Genomic DNA, 25,400 nt, shown 5'->3' on the forward strand with positions numbered 1-25,400 from the left:
TGTAATACAAAGTACGAGTTTGTTTTTCTTCAAATGAATAACCAAAGAAATATCACCAATTTAAAAAACGTGTAGAAATAACTTTTTTGACTTCATGGGGTGATGTGCAAGGCAAATAAATGCCTTTGTTTGCCCGTCTCATATAATAGAAACTGTGGACTTTGCTGCCCCCTTCTGCCGCTAATGCGATACGTCCTCACACACATAAGGCGGAACTTTAGTGCGAGAGTTTGTTTCTTTCGGTACGATACTAACCGAAGGACATTTAAACATGGCAGCATTTGACATAAATACATTTACATTTCGTACTCTCCTTTTATAGTAGCGATTTAAAAATCCCCCAAGATGGAGATAATTACGTTTATAAATGTGGCTTTTCGGCTAGCGGACGTATTTTAGTTTTCCTTGACACCATAACATGTCACGTTTATGTTATGAACTTATTCAATAAATTTAATGCAGACGTCGAGTTGAGAGTAAGATGTGTTTAAGTGTTTTGTATACCAATTACAAATACTTACCTAAGGTCTATGCATACTTAGACATTTCTATTTGCAAAATAGTTTAAAATCCCAACAGATACATTTGTAAGCTGTCACTGAAAAACATCACAAAACAACCACACTTGTCCACGTGAATGAATAAGTAACACAATGCTGCGGATGAGAATACTACAGCCACATATATCATGTTGTTATTTGGTCCTGAAGAGAGTTCATCAACTGGCCTCCATCAAACATGCATGTCTTCTCTCAGAGAGGAGACGCCAGGGTCTTCTGTATCCCTTCAGTGGTCTGGAGGAGCACCTGGATCCCCAGGTCGATCAGGCAGAATTCAAGATCTTCCATCCCAGCTTGGACGACCTCCACCAGGCAGAGACACTATTCACTCCCTCCCATAGAAATCACATTGACTTTCTCTCTGCTGCAGTCCGCATGGACCATGTACCTGTGCTTAAACAACCAGAGGTGAGTGGTTTACTTATTATAGTGTTAATGCTGTTAGATTATTTTAAGAATTGCATTTCATTGAAATAAAAAGTTTTTTTCTAGTTTCAAATTTACTAAATTAAGTTTATTTAACTTGATAAATAAGATAAGTTTATCTATATGTAGCCATCCCTCACCTCTGTCCCGTGACAGTTTTTGCAGCATCCCTCCTTCACCCTATCGCCTCATTCTCAGCTAGTGCATATATGCAGTTTGGAGGGAGGTGGTACTCTAGGTTCGGGCCAAAATTTCGAAAATTCATGCATGGATTAAATGTCTAAATTTGGACTACTAGACATTCCTCACTTTGTTTCAGTTTCCTCTGTGTTCGTGTTTCTACAGGTGTGTTTTATGGGCAGAAGTAATGTGGGAAAGTCATCTCTCATCCGAGCCTTGTTTTCTCTTGCCCCAGAGGTAGATGTGCGCGTCTCTAAAACTCCGGTGAGCTCGTATTATGATTAAACCTGTTTTTCATTGTGTATTTTTATATTTGCCTAATGAGAATTCTCATTCTCAATTATCTTAAATTTTAAACAGGGCCACACTAAAAAGTTGAATTTCTTCACTGTGGGAAAGGCATTTACTTTAGTGGACATGCCGGGGTACGGACACAGGGCCCCACAGGACTTTGTGGAGATGGTGGAACCATACCTTCAAGAACGTCAGAAGTAAGATGCTGATACTGTCGTGATTGTTTCCATTACTGATGTTTCTTTTAGTATGCTTTTTTAATAGATGTTAACCTTTATGAAAGTAACTTTGTGGACATGGAATATGATTGGTTATGGTTTTACATTGAGTCCTTCATTGCTATGCCTATTCCTTTATTGTATTATGTGTCTCTAGTCTGGTGAGGACATTCTTGCTGGTGGATAGTGGTGTAGGTCTGCAGAGGGCAGATTTAGTTGCTGTGGAGATGTTAGAGGAGTTTAGTTTGCCTTATGTGCTGAGTATTTGCTTATGCCTTTACTGTGACTGACCAGCAGGGGTCATTATAATACTATGCTCTAGTTATAAGTGTTGGGGATATTTGTAGTTTCATCAGCAAAATAAACTTTGAAATATGAAAATAGTTTTACAAACCATTTATATTTGCTTTTATGTATAGTTTGAGCAGTCAGATTGGATACTGTATGATACTAATAGGGGTTTAGATTAAGCCAGGACTAGGCCTTATTTATATTAGGGCATTTACGTAATCTTTATAAACATACCTTACAAAAAAACATTAATGGTGTCACAAAACACCAGTAAGACAAAAACAATGGCACCGACATATTTTAACAAAATGTCAGTGCAAGCTGCCTTTAGTTAAGACGGCTCAAACAAGCATTTTAGGCTTGGACTAGACTTAAGCCCTGGAAACCACCCTTATTTATTTTTGATCAATATTTGATTATATTTTTGATAACTTACTACTTTATACAATGTGAATGTAATTTCACATTCAATGCATAATAATATTTACAATGTTTTTAGATAGGGCTGTCACACTGATTAATTAATCGTCTCATCACGATATTTTGATCTTATCGCAGTGGTTTCATATCACCGCAATTATTGCATAGGTCTAGCTTAGCTTAGCACAAAGACCGGAAGTAAACGGCTCCAGCCAGCACACTGCTCCCAATAAGCGACAAAACAACGCAAACACTCGCCCATTTAGGTGCCGTAACCTGTAAAGTCACAGTGTGTACAAACAACAAGGTCATATGAGACTCAGCGATCTTTTAACAGTATACATACAGGGAACTATATTCACAGAAGGCACAGCACTGCTACTTGGGCGGAGTGATTTGCCCCCAGCAGCCGAGAAGCCCCCTGGTGAGGAGCAGAGAGTTCAGTCAGAGTTGTGCAAATCACTCCGCACAAGTAGCAGTGCTTCACTTTCTGGGAGTGTGGTTCCCAGTATGTATACTGTTGGGGGATGGCTGTGTCTCATATGATCTTGTTGTTTGTGCGCGGTGTGGCTGTACAAATCACAACACATAAATGGGAGAATGTTCGTGTTGTTTTGTCGCTTATTGGGAGCATGCTGGCTGGAGCTGTTCACATCCAGTCTTTGTGCTAAGCTAAGCGAGCGGGGGCTGTGTCAGACAGAGTTACAGCACGCACGGAGATGAGAAAGGTATGTATGGACTTATCTAACTCTGGGGGATACAGTGAATAAGCTAAAATCCCCAAATGTGGGCGTGTTCCTTTAAGGATCTGTAAGGAGTTGGGTTTTTTTGCAGCCACTACAGACATGTGATGTGGTCCAGTACTAATAACCTTAGTTGGATTGGCTACTATTTAAAGTCTGTTCTGGTTTATTTCGATTGCATTTTTATTTTCAGTTATTTTTCATACATTTTATTGTGTTTTTAAAAGATATATTTATTAAATAATTACTTTTAAATTTGTGTTATGTGTGTTAAAGCAACACTATGTAGTTTTTTTTTTTACCTTTAAATAATGTCAAATTATTTCAGTGATAGAACAACTTTTAACTGGACAAACTGTACTGTTGCTGCAACCTGAGCAGCCTCCTAGCTGCTTTAAGCACACTCTGAAAGTGGCGGTGGAGGGTAGAGCACACAGCCCCGCCCCTCCCCCTACCTGCAGAAGAGTGTCTGATACCAGGCACTGTTGCGCTTTTCAACCACGTGGGGGAGCTGTAAGTCATTTTTACATGGAAACTACATAGTGTTGCTTTAATATTTACTGCCAGCAAACTTCGCAAAAGATTTAATGAAACAATCACAACAATGTGTTATTAATCGTCACAATTTACTTACCGTCAGCCAAATTCCATAATTGTGACAGCCCTATTTTCAGACACTTTTTTCAAAGTGCATTCAATGTAAATATTCTTTCCACAGTGAGCAAGTTTCGGTTGTGCTAGAAAATAAAGCCCCTTGTAGTGATATTTTTATCATTACAATAGCAACCAATGCACATTGACTACAACGAACAAATGGATGTGACTTCAGTATGGACAGTTAGTGGACTAAACAAATCATATTTGCACACAGTGTGAACCCCTAAAAGTAATTCTTCCCACTAGGGGTGGAACGGTACACACAAGTCCCGGTTCGGTTCGTACCTCGGTTCAGGCTTCACGGTTCGATTCACTTTCGGTACAATGGAGGAAAAAAGCAAAACAAAAATGAAGAAGGCATTTTTTTTTAAGCTAATCTTAAAAACATAGGTGTCCTTATCAGTGTTATTTTGAGATGTCATGAATATGAACTGAAATGCATTTAACATACTATCTCGTATTTCAAAAATATATACCACTTTAAGTAATCTTGTACTCATCTTTCATACAAATAGGGGTTCAAATGTATTACAAGTGTTACCTAAATACATTTTTAAATTACATTTTTGGCCTTATTTCATATTAATGTACTAAAGAACAAAAAAATAGGCTTGTAGGATGAATTAATAGGTGTGTACGACTTCACGAGGCGCTGCAAGAAACGAGAAGTGGATGACGTCAGAGTAACGCGAGAGCGATTTGAAATCAGCCTCCTCCGCAAGATTTCTCGCGGTACTCTGACGCTGATGGCTCTGATTTAGCACACTTAAAAAACTGAAAGCAGCTGAACTCGACAGAACTGCCCTGCGTATGCCTGTTGTGTATAGCAGGACAATTTATCTCCTACTTCTCAGCGTGAGAAATACAAAGTGTGGCATTTGAACTGACTGAAATGCGTGTGTGTCAAGGTGAATATGTGAGACTTGAGAGCCCTGATTAGATGTATTTCCACTCGCATACCTAACAACTGCTGAACAACGCCGACGCACAGTCCTCGTCTTTTCCACCACTCTCTCGCCTGTGCTATTGTAACTGACTGGAAAACTGAAGTTTTGCCAAACTTGCGATCTTAAAGGGGCCGGCGGATCCTCACCACCATTTGCCATACTCGCTGTCGCTGCTATTTCACTCACTGGACCGTGAACCTGACAAAAAACTGCAGAGTGCCAGAATGTAGACGGGCTCTGATAGAGCGCATACATAGGCGGAGCTCGGATGCATCGGCGCCAATCAGAGCTTCAGAGCTAAAGCGGGGCAACAGATTAGCTGTCCATAAAGAACCCGCGTATCTAACAGTAGTTCCGCATTACATTAATTATTTTGCACGCAAGTTTTTTTTATTTTCATACCGTGTATTCTCCGTTTAAATTCATGCACCGAACCGTGACCCCCGTACCGATTCGGTTCGAAACGAATACATGTATTGTTCCACCCCTACTTCCCACTCATTTAAGGCATAGCATTAATTTCTTTCTTTAAATTTCTTTGTCGTGCACATCCTACAATATTTACTATATACTCAGGCTGAAATTAAAATAACCTTTTTTTTGTCTTTCTGTCATAATTTAGCTGGTGGTGACTAAAATAGACAGAACCAGACGGGGTGCTTTGTTGTCCTTGATGGTACAGCTGCGAGACTTTATCAAGAATCAAACCAGCACATGTTTTCCACAGCCCTTTTTAGTGAGGTGAGACACTTAGACACATTTTAAAGTCACCAAGTCAAATTTATTTCTGTTTAATGTCTTGCATGCTGCTCTTTTGTATTTTTTTTCCTTTTACAGTGTAATCATGATCATTTGAGAAGGTTTAAAAATATTAAACGTATATATTCCACCAGTGTCCTGGTGCTGATGTGTTCTTTATGAGATCTGCCTTAGATAATGATGTGTCAATGATGAGTAAATGATGTGCGTATACTCTTAATCACCTCATTTGGTGTCATGTCATGGTGCATATTATAAATGCTTGGTCATCGTTAACTAGATAAGTCCTGTCCTTCAAATATGTCAGTTCCCTGGCATCTGATCTTTAGTTTTATAAGAATAAGAAAGATTACGTTCCTTTAGTTACTGATAAGATAAGGCCAGAACATTAGTAGCCCGCATACCTCGTCTGAAGCAGTTTGTCAGAGTTCAGAGTTATGAAGTCTCTATCTTTGTGTCAATACAGGAAGTCAGATTTTTACTGATAAGATAATAAGGAACATACAATTCGTTGTGAATTACATTTAAAATGTTGCATTTGGCTAATGCTTTTATTCGAATCAACTTACTGTTCCTTTAAGTTGAACATTTCATCAGTATATTTTTCCCTATGACCTTTTCATTGCTAACAAAAAGATCTATCAATTTGGCTATAGGAAAGCATACATTAGTATACATTAAAAAATGTATTTCTACAACATACAGTGGGGCACGCTAATTGAAATTATGATTTTTTTTACAATTCATATGTATTGTGTATCACTATAACTTCTGTACTATAACTTAAGTATACTAAGTTTGTTTAATGACATGCTTACTGTCACAGATATTTTTGTTGTTGCTTGGACATTCTCATATCTTACGACAAATATAATTTATGACAAAAATGAATAAAACAAAGCTTTTTTCCAGGTTTAAATGGAATAAATAAACTGTTGATATGTGTATATTTATTGTATGTAACTTTGTTTTTCTCTATTTTTACCTCTTGTTCCTCCCTGTGACCTACAGTTCAATACAGTTCTCTGGAATGTACCTGCTCAGGTGTTTCATTGCACATGTTACAGGAAATCTGCAGCTTACTGCTAAACAGACATGACCGACTGCCATGCCGTCTCTGATGCGACACAGACGTATCTACTGTAAGATGAGGATAACTTATGCCAGATAAAAGCAGTTCAACATCTAAAAATGATACATGAAATTTTTCTTGATTATGCAAAGTCCATCATTTTATTTAATTTTTTTTTAGATGTTTTGATGTACATTATTTTCAGTGGCAATAATCGTAACAACTTTTCATATACTGTACCAGCAGCACCGAATAAACTCCCTGAATTGTCCATGAATGTGTAGCGTTACATTAATTTATGTCACACAGGGGCGGGGTTTAGATTAATCCAGGACAAGGCCTTAGTTATTTTAGGACATTTAAGTAGTTTTTTACAAACATACCTCACAAAAAACAATACTGGTGTGCATCTTAAGACAAACTAATGGCACTGATATATGTTAAAATATGTCAGGGCAAGCTGTTTTGAAATTAAAGCAGCTCAAACATGCATTTTAGTCTGGGACTAGGATAAGCCTTGTCCGGGAAACTAGAATCTTTGTTCCAGATCAGTAGTTGTGATTTGTGTTAAAGGTGCCATAGTATGGAAAACTGCATTTACCTAGGCATAGATGAATAATAAGAGTTCTGTACATGGTAAGGGAGAACCAGGGAAAAAGTAGCGTGGGACGAAAGAAAGCGATTTTCCCAGAAGCCTGATAACATTTGCATTCCAAACTATCATAGATATGTACACTAGATGTCGCCTTGGCTACGGCAGTTCATTGGACCGAATGTGTCAAACAGAGCCGCCATCTTGAAACAGGGGAACCCCGCATCAGCGTCATTGTAGGCAATGGTGTAACAGAAATAAAATCACCATAAATCGTCATGAACGCGATTTTCTTGGTTTTCTTTTGGTTCGTTTCAGCGGTCAGACATGTGTTTGGCATTTAGTACAGGAAGAAATAAGGGTTTTGATTTTGTGAGGGTCTACTTTTTCTAACTGTGATGCATGGTGCTAGTAGCCCTTTCATCCATGCGCTGCACAAAAGTCCGGCATCGTTCATGAATTTGAAGTACAGGCGGAGATAGCAGCTTTACCTAGATACTTCCTATGACAAGACCCCTGTTCTAAGATGGCGGCGGTTTTGACGTATGCTCAGAGCCCCAGGGCGACATCTAGTGTATATATCTATGCCAAACTATGACAGCATCCATGCGTCGCTTTTATTTTTTTCTATGTTAGCTCCATAAACTACACAGATTCGTGACCGCTTTAGTCCCGTTAAAATTTTACATGAAAACAACAGCAGGGCAGACTTCAGCTCTTCTCCATCTCTAGTCTGTGACTTTCAGCACCTTCAGCCATCTATGCAATACAGTGAAACACTCCAATAAGGTGGCAGAGCTAGAGGGGTGTCCAAATTGTATGCGCTACTTTCAATTAATCAATGTGTTTGTTTTGACGTGCACATTATTAAAAACAAATATTACGAAAATATTAACGCACGTTGCCAATGTTATTTAACGATTTTATCATAGGCTGGAAGAAGGTGCTTAGTAGCCTATTTCTCCTTCTGTGGACTTAATGAAGTCTATGCTTATAGATTTTTACTTTCCTTTTCTCTTTATACTGTTTTAAAACAAAACACAACAACGTGATTTTATTCTTGAAGTAGTCTATTAACTGTATGATGATGAGATTAACTGTGTTCGATTGGACACCTTGAACTTGAAAATGTGACGCGCAATCGTGTTTATGCAACAATAGGTTGTGCACAAAGCTAAATGAGTTCATGTTTTTTGGTTTATAGACAAATACACATAAACATGTCTCAAAATATCTGTCTTCGTGAGTGTCATTTTAAACAACTATGACATTCTTAAACGAATGTAAACATTTTTTTAATTCGGTTCTTATAGGTGTGCATGTTGAAGTCTTTCATTTAAAAGGGATAGTTCACCCAAAAATAACAATTCACATTTATGTTGTTGCAAACCTGTATAGGTTTGTTTGTTCTGGTGAACACATGGATGGATATTTTGAGGAATGTTTGTAACCAAACGATCATAAGCCCCATTCACTTCCATAGTAGGAGAAAAGAATGAGCGATTTGGTTACAAACATTCCTCAGGGTAAATTACTTTGTGTTCATCGGAACAATTACATTTCTGCATGTTTGCAACAACATGAGAGTGAGAAAATGACAGAATTTTTTTTTTTGGTGAACTATCCCTTTAAAGTTAAATAAATACAAAAAAGGAGGAGAGAAACTCACTCACTGCTATGACTTGCTATCTGCATCGTTGTAACAAAGATTAATTTAAATTTATTTTATAAGCCAAATTACTTTTTTTGCCAAAAATCCTTAGTGTTAAGTTAAGGTTTATGGTGAGTTTAGATTTCCTGAACAAATTTTACGAAAGTTACTGCAGTTAACATGAGATATTTTGTTTCATTAACAGACAGTAAATCAGATGGGAGAAATAAAAAGTTTAAAATTCAGCCTTGCATTATGTTTACATCTGTGCCAGTAATCCATGCAGTCAGTGCAGTAGCCTATAGGAATATTTATCTGCACATCCTTTTCTTTCATGGACTATGGACCCCATAAATTAGCCTTGGCCACCACCCTCTGCCACTGTTTGTATATAGACCTAACCATTTATTTATTCAATTTATTATACCTTTATTGGGGGGCTGAGCCCACCTAAAATGACAATTCTAGAACCGCCACTGACAGCATCTATAGCACACTACCCTTGACAGAGTTGAAAAATATTGCGTTTTTCCTCACCTTTTTGCGCGTCCGGAGAGCTGTTTTCAACCATGATAAGTAAATTCCTAAATTAGTAGTTTTTTCTTATAACGTGTTGTGTTTTTGGTTTCATGTGTTACTAATCAATCTACAGGTTATTGCTCTAACACTTTCTGAAGTTTGAGTTTTTTAAAATAAAAGTAAATCGGGTTTAAATGTCAGGAGTTCCTGTTCGCTGCTACACTGAAAAAATTATTCAGTCAATTTACTAAATTTTTAGGTAAGTGGTTGCAATCAATTTATTTAAGCTACATTTAAACAAAAAGATTAGTAAAGTAAAATAAAATAAAAAACTTTTGTTTAAATGTACCTTAAATGAATTGATTGCAACCACTTACCTTAAAAAATGTAGTAAATTGAATTAATCATTTATTTTCAATGTAATACTGTTGCTTTATGTTGAAAATGTATATAATTCTAACTTTTGATTTAGTGTAATTTTATTGTGTTCAAACTGTTACATTTTTTTATAACAATTCATGTTTGTACTGTCAGGTTACGTTTTAAACATTTGATAAAACTAAAATTAAAAATGAAAATGTATTTTTATTATTTTTTTGCAAAGATAAATGACAAAATATGTTTGCAGTTACATATTAACAAGTCAAGTATATTTATATTATTAATATATTAATGTATTATTTGTATTTACTATATTTATATGTAAATCTATCTTGTTTTGTTGTGTTACTTTCAACCCCCCTGTGTGTTACTTTCCTCCCTGCTGACAGGGTCAAAAGTAACAATGTGCTACTTATGTTCAAAGTGAAATTAGAAGTGGTTTAATATTTGATTAAAATTCCACCTGGTATTGATAGACAACACAACAGTTGTTATTGACCACAGCAAAAATATATCTCTGCACTGAAAAAATGATTCATTCAATTAACACAATTAATTCAATTGTTTTTTGATGTAAGTGGTCGCAATAAATTTATTTAAGCTACAATTAAAAAAAATAGAAAAACAAAACAAAAAACTTTTGTTTAAGTGTAGCTTAAATAAATTGATTGCATTCACTTACCTCAAAAAAATTGAGTAAATTGAATGAATCATTTATTTCAGTGTCTAAAACATAATCTTTTAAAATTCAATTTTTCTGAAAAATTGTACTTTCGCCTGCTCTCCCCTATGACATCGTGAGCCTCAAACACGATTGTAAACCTTGTGCATGCAAAAGACTGATGAAAAAGAGGCCAATCGCAATATAACACTGACTGTGACAGTTAAACAGAACATTAAAATACACATTAAATTAATTACAATGTTACAATGCTAAAAACTATTTTGTTAGTGCTATATTCATCGTTTAGACTAAAGTGCTACTATTGATGTTACAGTAACGTTTTGCAGGTCCATATTGAAAAAAAAAACATTAACTTACCACTCCGAATTGTACATTTCCATCTGTGAATAATCGCTTGTTCCTCAAATTTTGTATCTCCGTTTAATACAGGCTCAAACATAAGGTTTGTTTACACACAGAGAGAGCTACTGAAATTACTAGTTGCTCAGAGAAACAGCCAATCAGAGCAAAGCTCAAAATTATTATTTATGACCCTTTTTAAATAAGGTAATAAATAGACCATTTCGTTCTGGGAGCAAATCCTAGGTTTATAAATGGACTTTGCACTTATTAAAGCCACAAACATTCTATGTAGATATCAGAGAAAAATGTAACAAATTGTATCAATGCAAATGTAACACATTGTATCAACTTTGCACTTTTAATAATCACATTATTTAGCACTAGTGTTAAAGTCATCATATATAGGACACATCGACTTTTTACTGTTGTAATTACTAACCAATGGCCAAATTATTTAGTTCTTAAAAATACACCCAGGATGTGTGGTTTCACACTGTTTAAACTTTACCCAGGGTTATTAATTGATTCTGGGGAGTCTGGTCTTAAGATGTGTAATCCCTGGGTTCATTCTCTTTTTTGCATGTATACAGTACAATGCACAATGCAATAAGTCCTGGTCTTAGCACAAAAGTAATCAAAGACTTTAGATGTCACTTGTCCAACTTTTATTATACTTTAATGGTGCTGTCGTCACATTCATTAAATAGAAAGAGTGCTATATGACATTCATTTACTGAAAAAAAAAAGTACCCTTTGTATTTTATGGAAGAAAGTAGATCAAGGTCACATAGGTTTGTACATGATACAGAGTAATTTATTATTTAATTATTGGGTGAAACATTTAACAATGTTATCATTACTTTGTTTATGCCTTTATATTTTTACATACCTCACGAGGACACTGTGTAAGTATTCAGTCGAACTTTGTGCTGAATTGCCCCTGCAAGCTCTAACTGTATAAATGAGATTTGTTTTTTAAAATTTAACTTCGTGGTCAATGGTTTGTGTAGATATATTGTGAAGTGATGTGCTACCCATTTCTCTATAGTCGTATGTGACCCTGCCTGTGAAAACCCAACTGAAGTATTTTTTGTGATTATTTGCGTTTACCGTTCAAAATCATCCTACATAATTTAATTATCATTCTGTAAAAATATAACCGTAATATATTTAATATTAAATATGAAACATATTAATCTCACAATAAGATTGACACTTTAGCCGGGATTTCAAATGGTCACATATTCTAATGGCTCCTTTAAAAATAACTGTAAAGTTTATGGTTCTTCGTTCTGTGACGCACATACTGTAAAGCATCATGACAGGCAGGCATCCTTTCTTCTGCACTCAGGATTGTTGATGAGACAGGGCTATATCTGAAGATAAACAATAAAATTTAAGAGCCACAATGTTATAAAAATGCAAGATGGTGCAATCACATTTATTGTGATCAAATTTAACTTCTTTTTTACACTCTCTTCTTTTATGTGTTTGCATTTGGACACTGACCCCATAAAACATTTGCAGCTAGTTAATTTTTTATTTTGCAACTTTTGCCTTTTAAATTTTTAGGCACCTGGCAGATATTAAAGGTGTGCAGGGAGTGTAAAAGTCCAAGTTTCTTGTCACATAGAGAGAAGAGTTTGCGTGGAGTATTTTGAAAAATGTATCGGACCTGAAGCAAAGAAATCTGGAATCTTATAGCACTTTCTTCAAATTGTCCTCTCTCATCTTCTCAACCTTGTGACTGGAATCTACATCTTCGGTTTTCTGACTGACAGCCCTGCGGAGCATACGGTACGTTTAACTCTTCAGCGTATCATTCGAACTCATTTTAATCAACATGTGCACGCCACAGCCCGTCTGCCCTGCCAATGCCACCATATGCTCGGGCACATCCTGCCTCATGCCCCCTAATAGATTCAATGAAGTCCTTGGGGTTGTAATGAGCACCGTGATGACTGTCATGCTCGCCATGGTCATGTTTTCAATGGGTTGCACCGTTGAAGCAAAAAAACTTTGGGCACACATTCGCAGACCTTGGGGCATTGTCATCGGATTCTTGTGCCAGTTCGGCATCATGCCTTTTACAGCCTTTGCACTCTCTCTGGCATTCAATGTGCTTCCCATTCAGGCTGTAGTCATTGTTATTATGGGATGTTGTCCTGGAGGTTCCAGCTCGAATATTATCTGCTACTGGCTCGATGGGGATATGGACCTAAGGTGAGACCATCATAAGTCTTTTTATTTACACTCTCAGAAATATAGGTAAAAAAGTTGTCAATGGGACAGTACCCTTTCAAAAAGGTACACCTTTGTACCAAAAGAGTGCATATTAGTACTTCAAAGGTACATATTGGCATAATGACATATTGATAGATATTAGGACCTTTTTTAAAGGGTACTGCCCCAGTGACAGCTTTGTACCTTTATTTTTGACGGTGTAGTCGTGCATCATTCTTTGTTTATTCAGCGAATATGACTGCTGTAGAAATCAGTCTGTCTATAAGCATTAACTCATCTACACAAATTGATTGAATTAAAACTCACATATATCCGTTTAACACGTTCAGTTAGAGAACAACAATTACAAAATAAGTTTTTTTTTTTTTTTGTTATTTGTTCAATGTTTGAGAATATCACAGTATTTGGTTGTGCTTTATTAACACTAAACTGGCCTGGACACTGCCTTTGAACACTTAACTAAAGCAATTTTTGTGATTAACTATTTTATACATAATGTAAAGAACATTCTGTGAAAAATAATGTAGATATCTTTAATATTGACTGAGTAACGTCATGTCAAAAACTGAAATAAAGACTGAAATCAATGATGCTAATCAGGGCTTTGAACCAGATTTTTTCCCATTTGGTTCGTTCCGAACAGAAATAGTTTTTTAACGTTTCCGGTTCAACCCTAAAATTGACGTTCCTGAACCAGTTAGAACAAAAAATAAAGTTCCCAAACCGGTTAATAACGTTCCATGTCAGCTATGGGACATACAAATAAGTAGGCTGATCATTAGGGCATTAAACTTAAATTATTAGTCTACATAATTTTCCTTAAGTCTCTATCTTGTCATCAAACATTAAAAAAGGCTACATTATGTAACTGTAATTCTGACATGCCTACATTTGTTGATTTCACTTAAACACGTGCACACACACAGATGAAGGAGGAATTCCAAACGGTGCTTCGGGAAGAAGATGCAGCATAACAGTCACTCCACATAAAGTGAAAATTATGTTGTTTTTCAGTGCTTTATTTAATGGACTACAGTATGAGACACAGTAGAGCACCACTCTCTCAAGTTTATACATCAAGAGTTCTGATCTTTGAAGGGCGGAGTTGGACCAGACACATTCAACCGCATGTGTGTACAGAAAATTGCTCACTTTAGCGTCTTTTTGCGGTTTAATTTTTTTAAATCACTTAAGTGTTAACATTTGCAAGCCTTTGAAACACGTGCAAATGATCAACTTTCATCCTATTTAAATTTGTGTATTAATCCGCGAATCGCGTGCGAGCCGAAACGTGGGTCGTGATCTGTACGGATCACGGATAAACTGCGATCCGTTACACCACTAATTAGTAAAACACAAACATCTTGAGATACTTGGTAGCTTACAATATTTACCTCTTATGATTGAGCATTAGAGACTTGGGCTTGAGTAGGCTACTTGCTGGTGGCAAGCTTCTCATTTCTCAGATGAGTCAACGACGACCGGAAGTGAACTTCACAGAGTATTGCACAGAAATCTTGTCAAAGAATGAAAAAAATAATGTATTAACCGGTTACCATTATTTTAAATAAAAGTTTCTGTTCCGGAACATATATTTTTTGAAAGTTTCTGGTTTTATTTCTGTTCCTAGCAAAACATCTAAGTTTCTGGTTTTCGTTTTCGCTCCGTGAACCGGTTCAAAGCCTTGATGCTAATCTTATAAAACTTAAGTTTGGATTTCACATTGGACCATTTAGACAGCCCTAATATTTTTATTTTAAAGTTGTATTTTCTGTTTTAAGGGTTTAACTAAATTAAATCAACCAGCCGCAATCTTAGTACCGTTGACTGGTTTAGATGGTTTTCATACAGACGAAGACATGGTAAAAAGGTCATAATCATAAATAAAACTCTACTAACATAATACACTTATGATGCCCACTGCTTGCAGTATCAGCATGACCGCATGTTCTTCAATCCTGGCGCTGGGCATGATGCCTCTTTGTTTGTTGATCTACACCTCAATCTGGACGTCAGCTGATGCTCTCCAAATCCCATATGAAAGCATTGGTAAAACTCACTTGTTCTAATATTAGTTAAGTGTACACTCAAAAAAGGTGCTAAATAGTACTAAAAGTGGTTCACTGGCTCGAAATCATAGAGGAATGATTTTTAGTGTTAAACATCACCTATGTAGAACCATATTGTGGTATGGTGAACCATAAGTGGTGCTATAGACTTATGGTTCTACATAAGTGCTATATAAGTGCTCTGTAGCATTAAAAATGGTTTTTTAGTACTATTTAGCATAATTTTTGAGTGTATGGTTGAGTTTCTCACATATTAGTTTACATAAAATAAACAGATCAACAGCAAGACAGAGATGGGGTGTTGTTTTTTAAATGTTTTATTATCCTCTTTCTAGGCATCACACTCGTGAGCTTACTTGTGCCAGTCGGTTTGGGAATGTTAGTGAAAAGCAAGTGGCCAGAAATAGCAAAAAAGATTCTCAAAGTGAGTTTTTGTTTCTTTATTTTCACAATCTTAAACATACGGTGCAGTTTGATGTGTGATGTTTTGTGTGCATTCAGGTTGGATCAGTGGTAGGAATGATCCTCATCGTCGTCATTGCAGTCATAGGTGGTGTGCTGTATCAGTCCTCGTGGACCATTGCTCCTTCTCTTTGGATTATTGGTACCATTTATCCCTTTATCGGATTTGGTCTGGGCTTTCTGCTTGCTCGCTTTGTGGGACAACCTTGGTACAGGTAAGAACAATACAATGTGAAAACCGAGATAAAGTCATATTTTGTGATGTTAAAATCATCATACATAATGTAAAGAACATTCTGTGAAAATGCATCCTTGATATCTTTAATTCTGAGTAAGACAATGTCAAAGATTACCATTAAAGTGAAATCAATGAGTGAAATCAAACTATTTGAAATGAAAGGACTTTTCAACAGCAGATGATACAGTCCTATCTCTTATTATCTACCTCTCTGTCTATTTTATTTCTTGTGCTCGTGATCATAGGTGTCGCACCATCGCTTTAGAAACTGGAATGCAGAATTCCCAGCTGTGCAGCACAATAACCCAGCTGTCCTTTACTCAGGCTGAGCTTGACCTCATGTTCGCCTTCCCCTTAATCTACAGTATCTTCCAGCTGGTTGTGGCCGGGATTGCGGTGGGAGGTAGGATGAAACTTGTGTCCACTACATTTAAGCATTGGGTATTATAGCCATTGTGTGCTACTGTAGTACAGTAGAAACGTATGAGTATGAGTAATGAAGTAGAACATTGCTAAAAAAGGACAGGTGAAAAAGTGTGTGTGCGTGCAGGTGTTCGTGCATGTTATTTTTAATGGTTAATTTTAATTAAACAAAGTATTGGTAACTCATTGGGAACCTCTGTATCTGTTTTTAGCGTATTACTCAATTAAGCATTACGGGCAGAGGTCAGCGGAGACGGATGGGGAAAGTGCACTGAGCAGTAATGATTCTGGATCGTTCAAGAAGCAGGATTATGCTTTGGACAATGGTGTCTTTCAGTGTGATGACAATGGCAACACTGAAGGAAAAGGCAAAGGTACACACTTGTGAGCTACACAGTAGCAAATATTGACAGAATGAACTTCACACAATTTCATTTATCTTCATGCAAGCTATTGAAGTATTGATAATATTGCACAACCAAGTAAAATGTCATCCCTTGACCATAAAAGTCCTAAAACTTGTTTCTATGATAACTCTACCCACAAGTATGTGAACAGTCAAGTACGCTGCCTGTCTAATGCTTACTGTAAAAAAACTTTTATTTGTGACAATATACTGTATGAATGACAATAGACCCTTTTACCACTCACGTGATCAAATAGCCTACGTGCGCATTTAGGCAACAGAAGTGCTGTTATTCCCCATTGGTTCTAACGTGAGCAACTCAGAAAGTTTTTTTAGAAAGTTTCCCAGCATCAAAATGTCTGGTTGTTGCATTTGGTTGCACTGATTAATATATATATATATATATATATATATATATATATATATATATATATATATATATATATATATATATGTGTGTGTGTGTGTGTGTATCTGGCAACTTTATTTTTGGCCATCTGCTAACGTCTTCTATCCACTCCACTATAGTACACGGATAACTTTCTCTGTCTGTATTGCTTCAGTGCTGATTCTTGCCATACTTCCGTTGCCCTAAATGCGCGCACATACCACGTCATCATTGTATACAAACAGTAAAAGGGTCTATATATGAATGCTTTTTCTTAAGTATCTTTTAATAACTCATTAGTATTTCAGAGGTAATATTGGTGATTTCAAAGCATGAAGGTAACTCCTAATTACTGTACATGTTGTACAAAAGATCCTTAAATTAAGAAAACATACCAGTTGGTTAAATTAAGTTAATTATTCAATTGTTATTGTGCTTTGTATACATAAAATCATGATGGACCTTTTTATAAATGTTTTGCTTTCTATATTATTTATGTATTAAAAATCTTTTTATCAAAAGCACAAAAGAAAATTCTTTGTTTTACAGCATTCAAAATTTTAGATTTCAAGTATTTATTTTTATCTTATTAATATTTATATGCATCAGAACAATGTGAATAAACTAATATTTCAAGTACATGACGCCACGTTTTGAACTAGCAGACTTTGAGCTTTTTATATATCATAAAATTGTCTTATCACTCTAAAAAAACAAACGGTTCTATATAGCACCAAAACTGTTGCTTTCAATCGTAACGATAGAAGAACCATTTAGTGCCATATAGCACCGGTGAAGAACCAGTGAAGCACCAGTGAAGAACCAGTGAAGCACCAGTGAAGCACCAGTGTAGAACCATATAGGGGCCATATAGCACCACATATGGTTCTACATAGCACTATATGGTTCTACACAGGTGCTTCACTGGTGCTTCACTGGTTCTTCACTGGTGCTATATGGCACTAAAAATGGTTCTTCTATCGTTACGATCCAAAGCAACAGTTTTGGTGCTATATAGAACCTTTTTTTTTTTAGTGATAATTACACAAAGTCTATTTTATTGAGCCTGTATTATAATGCTGTGAAAGAGCTTTTATGACTCAACGGGGCTTTTATACTGTACCTGGGGTTATTTTAAACCCTGGGTAAGAAGAATCCTGGGTTATCGAGTTTCACACCTGGGTTTTCATAATCTTACTTTTCACACTGTGCATTCCTAAACCTGTATTTTGCGTTCTTATTTGTATGTTTGGTGTGAGAACAGCCATGATTGTATAAATAGGCTAAAGCTTTGTAAGACTTACAAAACAAAAAAAATGTTTTTAAAGCTATTGCTTTACAGTTTTTTTACGATTGCTATGACACTTTTTTCAAAACTCTTAACGCAGCAACACAACTAAAACACACAACTTGCAAAATCATTAATTTCATGCTCAAAATCACAAATTGTAAACAAAACTCTCACACTGTTAACCAAATCACTGTAAACATGTCCCAGAATCAACTAGTTATGTCAAATTACCAACACATGTTCTCTTCCAACAGAAACATTTAGTCAATCATAACACAATGTCATAAAAAACACAAACATAAGAATAAAAAACAGCATTATTTTATGTGTCAGTCTGTCCTTATACAATACAGTAGACTGCATTCTACTGTAGACAGTAGATTGAATTGATTATAGACTGAGTTTTGCACTGCAGTTTCTTTTGAAAACTTGTTTATATTTTTGTTTAGCTGGGTTTAGTAAATGCATGCATTATATTTGTTTTGCTGCAGAAATTCAAGACAAAAATGAATCATCCATCATAGAGTACGGCTTGTGAAAAAAAGTAGACAGACAGAATTGGTGCAGTAAAGACTTTACAGTATTTACAACAGGACATTACCGCAAGATAACAAACATATTCTATATTATTGCCATTTCTAGTATAAAGTAAAAATAAAAAATGCAAACAGAAAAAGCCACTGAAGAATAAAGCAAAAAGAAAATCTCATCTTATCTATTGCGTTTCTATTTGGCCACATGTTCAAGGCATCTTGGAAAGAATTCTTTGCCATGTCTTATCCACCTTTGACAGTGTTCAGGTGTGATGTCTGGGAATGCACCGTCTATTGCATCCAGGTGGGACTGGAGGAAAACCTCTCCCTTGTCCTGGTGGTCTTGCTACTCATTTGGTCTTCTGCTGACTCTTGCAGACATATATCTTATTTTTTGTGTTGCTCATATTGTTCCTTTCCACATAAGATCAACCTAAAGAGGTTCTCTTTTACTCTATTGTATACCATATGCAATTGAAAGAACCTGAGTGTGTTTCTTAGATGAGAATCAGCTGTGATTTATATATTTGCATTGCTACAATAAGTTGTTTTTCATTCCAAATGGAATAAAATACAGGGTATATATTTGTGTTTCAATTCATCATACAAACAGCTGTTTACTTTGACTAAAGTCAGGTTTCAGCACATGATGTTATCAGTTTTGACATGCTGTGTGAAAGCATTTGTAAATTTGACATTAAAAATCTATTGTTTTGGTCTTGTTTGAGCTTGTATGAAAAATAAATTTGTGTTGATTATATGCATTTTGTGTTAAACCAACAAGAAATGTGTTAATAGTATAGCTTACACAGGTGGATTTAGTGCTAACTGTGTTAGGAGTTTTGGAAACTTGTTAAAAGTATTGAAAAATCTGTCATAGCAATCGTAAAAAATAGGAAAAAACAGTTGAGTAACCAATCCGTGACAATGACACGGAAAAGAAAGGCCACACTGCAAAAGAAATATTTGTTAATTTTTTACACATTGTGTGTCATGCCATTTGGGGCGTTGTTTCAATGAGGGGGCCGACGCAGGTTGTGTTGGGATCACTGACGGGAGTAATGGTTACAAAGTAATTCTGTTACTGTAATTCCACTACTTTTAGCGGTAATGAACATGTAACGAATTATTATTATTTTTTTGGGTCAAGTAACGCAGTTACAATTGCTGAGGATTGAATGGGTTGGTTACTTGTGTTACTCTATTTTGTGATAAATGAACACTTGCAGAAAAGACATTTCTGATCTAATGTCACAGGACCGTGTTGGGCGGCACAATGAATAATAACACAGAAGGTGTGCTAGTATAGGGACGACACATTTGTCACAAAATAGAGTAGCGTGAGTGACCAACTCATTTGGATTTCACTTGTTGTGGCTGCGTTACTTGATTTAAAAAAAATACTTCGTTACATGTTTATTACTGCTGGGAGGAGTGGAAGTACAGTGGCAGAATTAATTGTAATGCGTTGCTCCCATCGCTGTTTTTGAAACAGCTTTTGTTGTCCCTTTCATTTATTTTAACATGAAATAACGCCTTAAATGGCATGACACACACAATGTGTAAAAAATTAACACATCATTTTTTTGCAGTGCATGGTACAGCCTGTGTATGATCTGTGACAATGCCTCGGAAAAATTTGCAAAAAATTCCATGACTATCCCAGGGAACTTTGTGAGATCATGTTGGCTCTTCAGCTTCTGTTTTGCTGTCTGTTGCTAAACATTGAGTTAAAACATACACATTTTTTTACACACTGAACATTTAGTGTTTGGCTTTAGAGCACAGTTGTTTTATCCCACAAAAGGGAAGTTAATTTCTATATATGTATTCTGACATGGTCATTTACCACCAGAGACAGAGAGACAACATTAAAGGTGGAACAATAGAATAACAACAGAAGAAGTTTAAACTTTAGCTGTAGAAAAATCATTGCGAAATTGAAAAAGATGATTCTTCTGTTCTCCTTCTTCCTATTGCTTATAAAGACTTTATGTGTATTTTCTTGGCTTGCTGGAAAATGTGTCGTGCTCAATGATGTGGAAGAATTGAACCCTCCTACATACTGTAAAGGAAAAACAAACACTGCCTTCTGCAGTCGTGTCACGGATATTAAAGAGGACCTCCGCGGACTTCCATCAACTTTACTGAACCTCTGCATTCAGATGGATCATGATAAGAAGAATATTGGTGTCTTGGATCCAGGCTCATTGTCACGCTTTTCTTCTCTGGAATACCTTGAAATCGATGGATGTTTTACCAAGATCTCTTTTGAAGGTTTACCCAGATTTTTAAATTTAACTTCATTACAATTGTCTGTCTTTACAGAAAGCTGTTGTGATGCAGCTGTTGATTTCAGTGGCCTTCCTTCATTGAAAAGTTTGCATCTTTCAAAATATAGTTTGTCATTAATGGCACCAAATGTGTTTGATACAATTCCTCAGTTAGAGAAATTGCACATGCATCATATGTGTTTGAAAGATTTATCTGAGATTTTGTGTCGTCTGAATAATTTAAAATCGCTAAGTGTGTTTTTCCTCATTGATGAATCTTTAAAGAGTCTTCAATTTCCAAACTGCTCCATTTACAACTTCTCTAACAGTAACATATCTACTGTATACAATATTGAAGAGGTACATTTGATTTTGGCATCGGTAGAGCACATAGGAGAAGGGGCTTTGAAAGTTTTTGGAAGTTTATATGAACTGACATGGTTTGATGATTTTACATCAGATATCCTCAGAAATCTTTTTGTGCTTGGAGTGAAAAAAATTTATTGGTTGAATTTCTATGTGGATGTACTGAACATTGATGAGTTGTGTTACGCAGCAAAGTTATATTCTATTAAATCTGTATCTGTGCATTACCGGACTGTTAACTTGACAGCTATGTCGACAACTATCTCTGAAGGCTGTAAGGAGATTGTAGACATTACTCTAAAACGAGAGACAATATCTAAAATTGTAAACCCTTTAGATGTAGATTTGATTTTTCAGATTTTTAGCAACCTCTCAATATTTAGTACAATTCAAAATGTGTTCAGATCAAATGATTTTAAATCTCTTTGTTTGTCCAATCCAAAGTTAGTCAGACAGCTGTCTATTATGACGTTAAACTCAAATGACATAGATAAAATCATTTCTCAGCAGTTTATGTGTTTCATAAATCTTGAAATTTTGAAATTAATTAAATGCAATATTTCTAGCATAGAAGATTTTGCTTTTATTGGATTAGACAATCTGAAAGATTTAAACCTATCTGGCAACAAGTTATCTTACATTTATCAAGACACATTCAGTGGTCTATATGATCTGATGGTCCTAGATCTTCAAGAAAACCCAATAATTCAAATTCAATCAAATTCATTTGGACATCTTATTAAACTTGACACACTTCTTCTGGGATATCTAAACTTTCCACCAAACATTTCACAGGTCACGCTGCATTTCTCTGATATATTTGGACGCATCCCGTATAATCTGAGTAATGTGTTTATTAGTTCAGGCTTGAGACCAATGCATTTGATCATTGGAAATGCTACAATGAATCAGAGTCTTGATCTCCAAATCAAAGGTCAATATGTGACAGTTGAGGATTGTGACAGTCCACTCTTGACATCTGTAGTCACACTTCAAATAAATGCAGAATATATCATCTGTGGAAAGGAGTTTATTGGGAAATATGTTAAATCAATTGTTCATTTGGAATTCATATCACAGTTTTCAGACAACATCGGTGACTTATCAGTAATAAATCAGCTTGTTCATTTAAAAACCTTAAGGCTGGAAAACATTGATTTGTCAAAACAGCCAAATGTTCCAATAATGTTTCACAATTTGACAAAATTACAAACCCTGATGTTGATAAACTGCAAACTTTTCTTTTTGGATGCAAGTCTGACAAAGGACCTGAAGGCACTGACCGGTTTAATGTTTATGCCACAAAATGATGTGACAATTCTTCAAAACTTTGTTGAACATCTCACTAGTTTAAAGTTGCTCTATCTCATGGGGTTGCAATTGCAATGCATTTGTGATGACGCTTGGCTGATCTCATGGGTGAAGAGCAACAGGCAGGTACAGGTTGTTATGAAAATGCCCACCATGGAGGAACTGCAGTGTTTAACTGATAATGGAGTTGACCATCTGAACTTTATTCATTACATCGAGGAGAACTGTTCATTTGATATTGAATTTGTGCTCTTTGCCTCAACTTCAGTTTTTTTATATTTGTTTATTTTTGTAGTGTTGTCATATCAGCTTGCAGGACAATACATAATGCCGTTCTATTACATTGCCATTGGATGGTTCAGAGAGGCTTTGCGTATGGATGCCAAACGACAGTACCGCTATGATGTTTTTGTTTCCTACAGCAGTAAGGATGAGCGCTGGGTCATGGAAAAACTTCTTCCTAAATTAGAACAGCGTGGCCCTCCATTCTTGCGTCTCTGTTTGCACAGTCGTGACTTTCAGTTGGGTCAAGACATTGTTGAAAACATTACAGACAGCATTTATGCAAGCCGGCGAACTCTTTGCCTTGTCAGCCGTAACTATCTCCGCAGCACCTGGTGTTCTTTGGAGATGCGGTTGGGCACCTACCGGCTCCAGGTAGAGAAGAAGGACATTCTTATCCTGGTCTTCTTAGAAAAAATCCCATCTTGCTTGCTATCCTACCATCACAGGTTGGCCAGGCTGGTTAAAACTAGAACTTACCTGGACTGGCCAATGGACATTGAGATGCATGAGGAATTTTGGGACAGGTTGTGGTGTAAACTGAGCTCTGATTAAAGTAACTAGACCTCATATCAAAACCACATCATGGCAGGCACGCTAGAGTCCTTAACTTAAATATTTTTGGGGGGAAATGCCACCGAAGCTGTTTCAGATATTTGGGATGTAATTTCTGTTTAAAGGTGCAGTGTGTAAATTTTAGTAGCATCTAGTGGTGAGGTTGCAAATTGCAACCAACAGCTCAATTCACTGCTCACCCCTCGCTTTGAAACTATGGTACCCGCCACTGGAAAAACATGTCATCAATGGAGACAACTTAGTAAAAACACTTTGTCCATTAAGGGCTACTGTAGAAACATGGCGGCACAAAATGGCAACTTCCACGTAAGGGGACCCTCTGTGTATGGAGATAATAACGGCTCATTCTAAGGTAATAAAAACATAATGGTTCATTATAAAAAGGTCTTTATACACCACTGATAATATAGTTTTGTCTACTATTTTGGATTTCTGTCAAGAGATCCTTTTAAAAATTACACACTGCACCTTTAAGTTTTTTTGTTGTTGTTGTTGTTGAAAAGACTTACACAGCCATTTTGATTGAACTAAAAAATTCAAGACATTTTTACAGTATACTATAGGTTAAGTGTACCTATTTCATTGCTAAAAACAACAAAAATGTTAAATCATAGATTTTTGGTCATCATCTGTGTGGTCTTTCACATAAAAAATCTGATTCACTAGTTCGTCTGCTTATTCAGTTTTAATAAGGGTAAACGAGCTTGGCTTGCTGTCCTCAAAGGGAGCTCTGAACTCCAAGTCTGGGGCTCGAACTCCAAGTTTAAACCCCCCTAAAAGCTGAGGCACAGTATTCTCATTTCAATTTAAGTGTAAGCACCAACCTCTAATTTTAGTCTTTATCCTGAATCCATATGATTACTGACACATTCAGAATATGTCTAATGTTACAATTTATTATTTCAGGTAGGTTTAAGCTTTAAACATCAATTGAAATAGACAAAAGAGAATATGTTTTAATTTCCATTATTGATTAATAGTTGCAAAAGTTACAAAATCATACCTGGCAATAGACACTCTGGCTACATGTTCTTCCATAATGAATAAAATACACACCAAGTAATATGGAAAGTTCAGACTACAGAGTGAAACAACACTTTAATTTGATAGTCCACTTTAGAAATTTTACTAATTATAAGTAACTTTGCAACTACTTATCAACTACCAATCTTTAGAGCAGTGGTTCTGAAACTTTTTCAGCGGGCGGCCCCCTTTGTGTACGGTGCATTCCTTCGCGCCCCCCCCCCCCCCAAAGAAAATCTATGACAAAAAAAACAGTTCTAAAACTTCACATTTTAATTAAACAAAACATTAAATTATACAAAGTAGCTCTGCCTTATTAAGTTTAATTTCACAGAATTCAATATAAATTAATGTATTTTATAAAAATGTCATAAAACTGGGGCCCCCCTGGCACCATCTCGCGGCCCCCCTGGGGGCCCCGGACCCCAGTTTGAGAACCACTGCTTTAGAGAATTAGTAGATTCTGTTTGCTTAAAGGTGCAGTGTGTAAATTTTAGCAGCATCTAGTGGTGAGGTTGCAAATTGCAACCAACGGCTCGTCCACAGCTAACCCTTCGCTTTTGAAATGCATAGAGAAGCTATGGTAGATACCACAGGACTAAAATGTCTAGATCAGAGGCAACTTATTAAACAAAGTTGGTCCGTTAAGGGCTTCTGTAGAAACATGGTGACACAAAATGATGGCTTCCATGTAAGGGGACCCGCAGTGTAGATAAAAACGTATTATGCTAAGATAATTAAAACATAATTGTTCATTATTTGAGTTCTTTATACACCC

The 25,400-nt window shown here is 36.1% G+C and overlaps 3 protein-coding genes across 3 annotated transcripts; all 3 read left to right on the forward strand.

Moving 5' to 3' along the window:
- The first annotated feature begins 249 nt into the window (after positions 1-249).
- Positions 250-6,838, forward strand: gtpbp8 (GTP binding protein 8). Its single transcript, XM_073855175.1, has 6 exons — positions 250-968; positions 1,332-1,430; positions 1,527-1,657; positions 1,836-1,932; positions 5,359-5,477; positions 6,507-6,838. The coding sequence occupies exons 1-6, from the start codon at positions 654-656 to the stop codon at positions 6,592-6,594; spliced, it is 849 nt and encodes a 282-aa protein (XP_073711276.1). The 5' UTR covers positions 250-653; the 3' UTR covers positions 6,595-6,838.
- A 5,471-nt stretch (positions 6,839-12,309) lies between these two features.
- slc10a2 (solute carrier family 10 member 2) lies at positions 12,310-16,997 on the forward strand. The gene is made up of 6 exons (XM_055215049.2): positions 12,310-12,960; positions 14,912-15,030; positions 15,386-15,474; positions 15,552-15,727; positions 15,996-16,153; positions 16,386-16,997. The coding sequence occupies exons 1-6, from the start codon at positions 12,581-12,583 to the stop codon at positions 16,559-16,561; spliced, it is 1,098 nt and encodes a 365-aa protein (XP_055071024.1). The 5' UTR covers positions 12,310-12,580; the 3' UTR covers positions 16,562-16,997.
- A 3,313-nt stretch (positions 16,998-20,310) lies between these two features.
- On the forward strand, positions 20,311-23,999 carry LOC129451676 (uncharacterized). Its single transcript, XM_055215047.2, has one exon. The coding sequence runs from the start codon at positions 20,741-20,743 to the stop codon at positions 23,576-23,578; it is 2,838 nt and encodes a 945-aa protein (XP_055071022.2). The 5' UTR covers positions 20,311-20,740; the 3' UTR covers positions 23,579-23,999.
- Positions 24,000-25,400: the final 1,401 nt, after the last annotated feature.

This window comes from Misgurnus anguillicaudatus, chromosome 17, assembly GCF_027580225.2.
Source record: "Misgurnus anguillicaudatus chromosome 17, ASM2758022v2, whole genome shotgun sequence".
Lineage (NCBI taxonomy): Eukaryota > Metazoa > Chordata > Actinopteri > Cypriniformes > Cobitidae > Misgurnus > Misgurnus anguillicaudatus.

Coding starts and splice junctions, on each gene's coding strand:
- gtpbp8 (XM_073855175.1), top strand. CDS start 654: ATGCTGCGGATGAGAATACTACAGCCACATATATCATGTTGTTATTTG. Junction 1,658..1,835: donor TACCTTCAAGAACGTCAGAA/GTAAGATGCTGA, acceptor ATGTGTCTCTAG/TCTGGTGAGGACATTCTTGC. Junction 1,933..5,358: donor AGGAGTTTAGTTTGCCTTAT/GTGCTGAGTATT, acceptor GTCATAATTTAG/CTGGTGGTGACTAAAATAGA.
- slc10a2 (XM_055215049.2), top strand. CDS start 12,581: ATGTGCACGCCACAGCCCGTCTGCCCTGCCAATGCCACCATATGCTCG. Junction 15,031..15,385: donor AATCCCATATGAAAGCATTG/GTAAAACTCACT, acceptor TCCTCTTTCTAG/GCATCACACTCGTGAGCTTA. Junction 16,154..16,385: donor GGCCGGGATTGCGGTGGGAG/GTAGGATGAAAC, acceptor ATCTGTTTTTAG/CGTATTACTCAATTAAGCAT.
- LOC129451676 (XM_055215047.2), top strand. CDS start 20,741: ATGATTCTTCTGTTCTCCTTCTTCCTATTGCTTATAAAGACTTTATGT.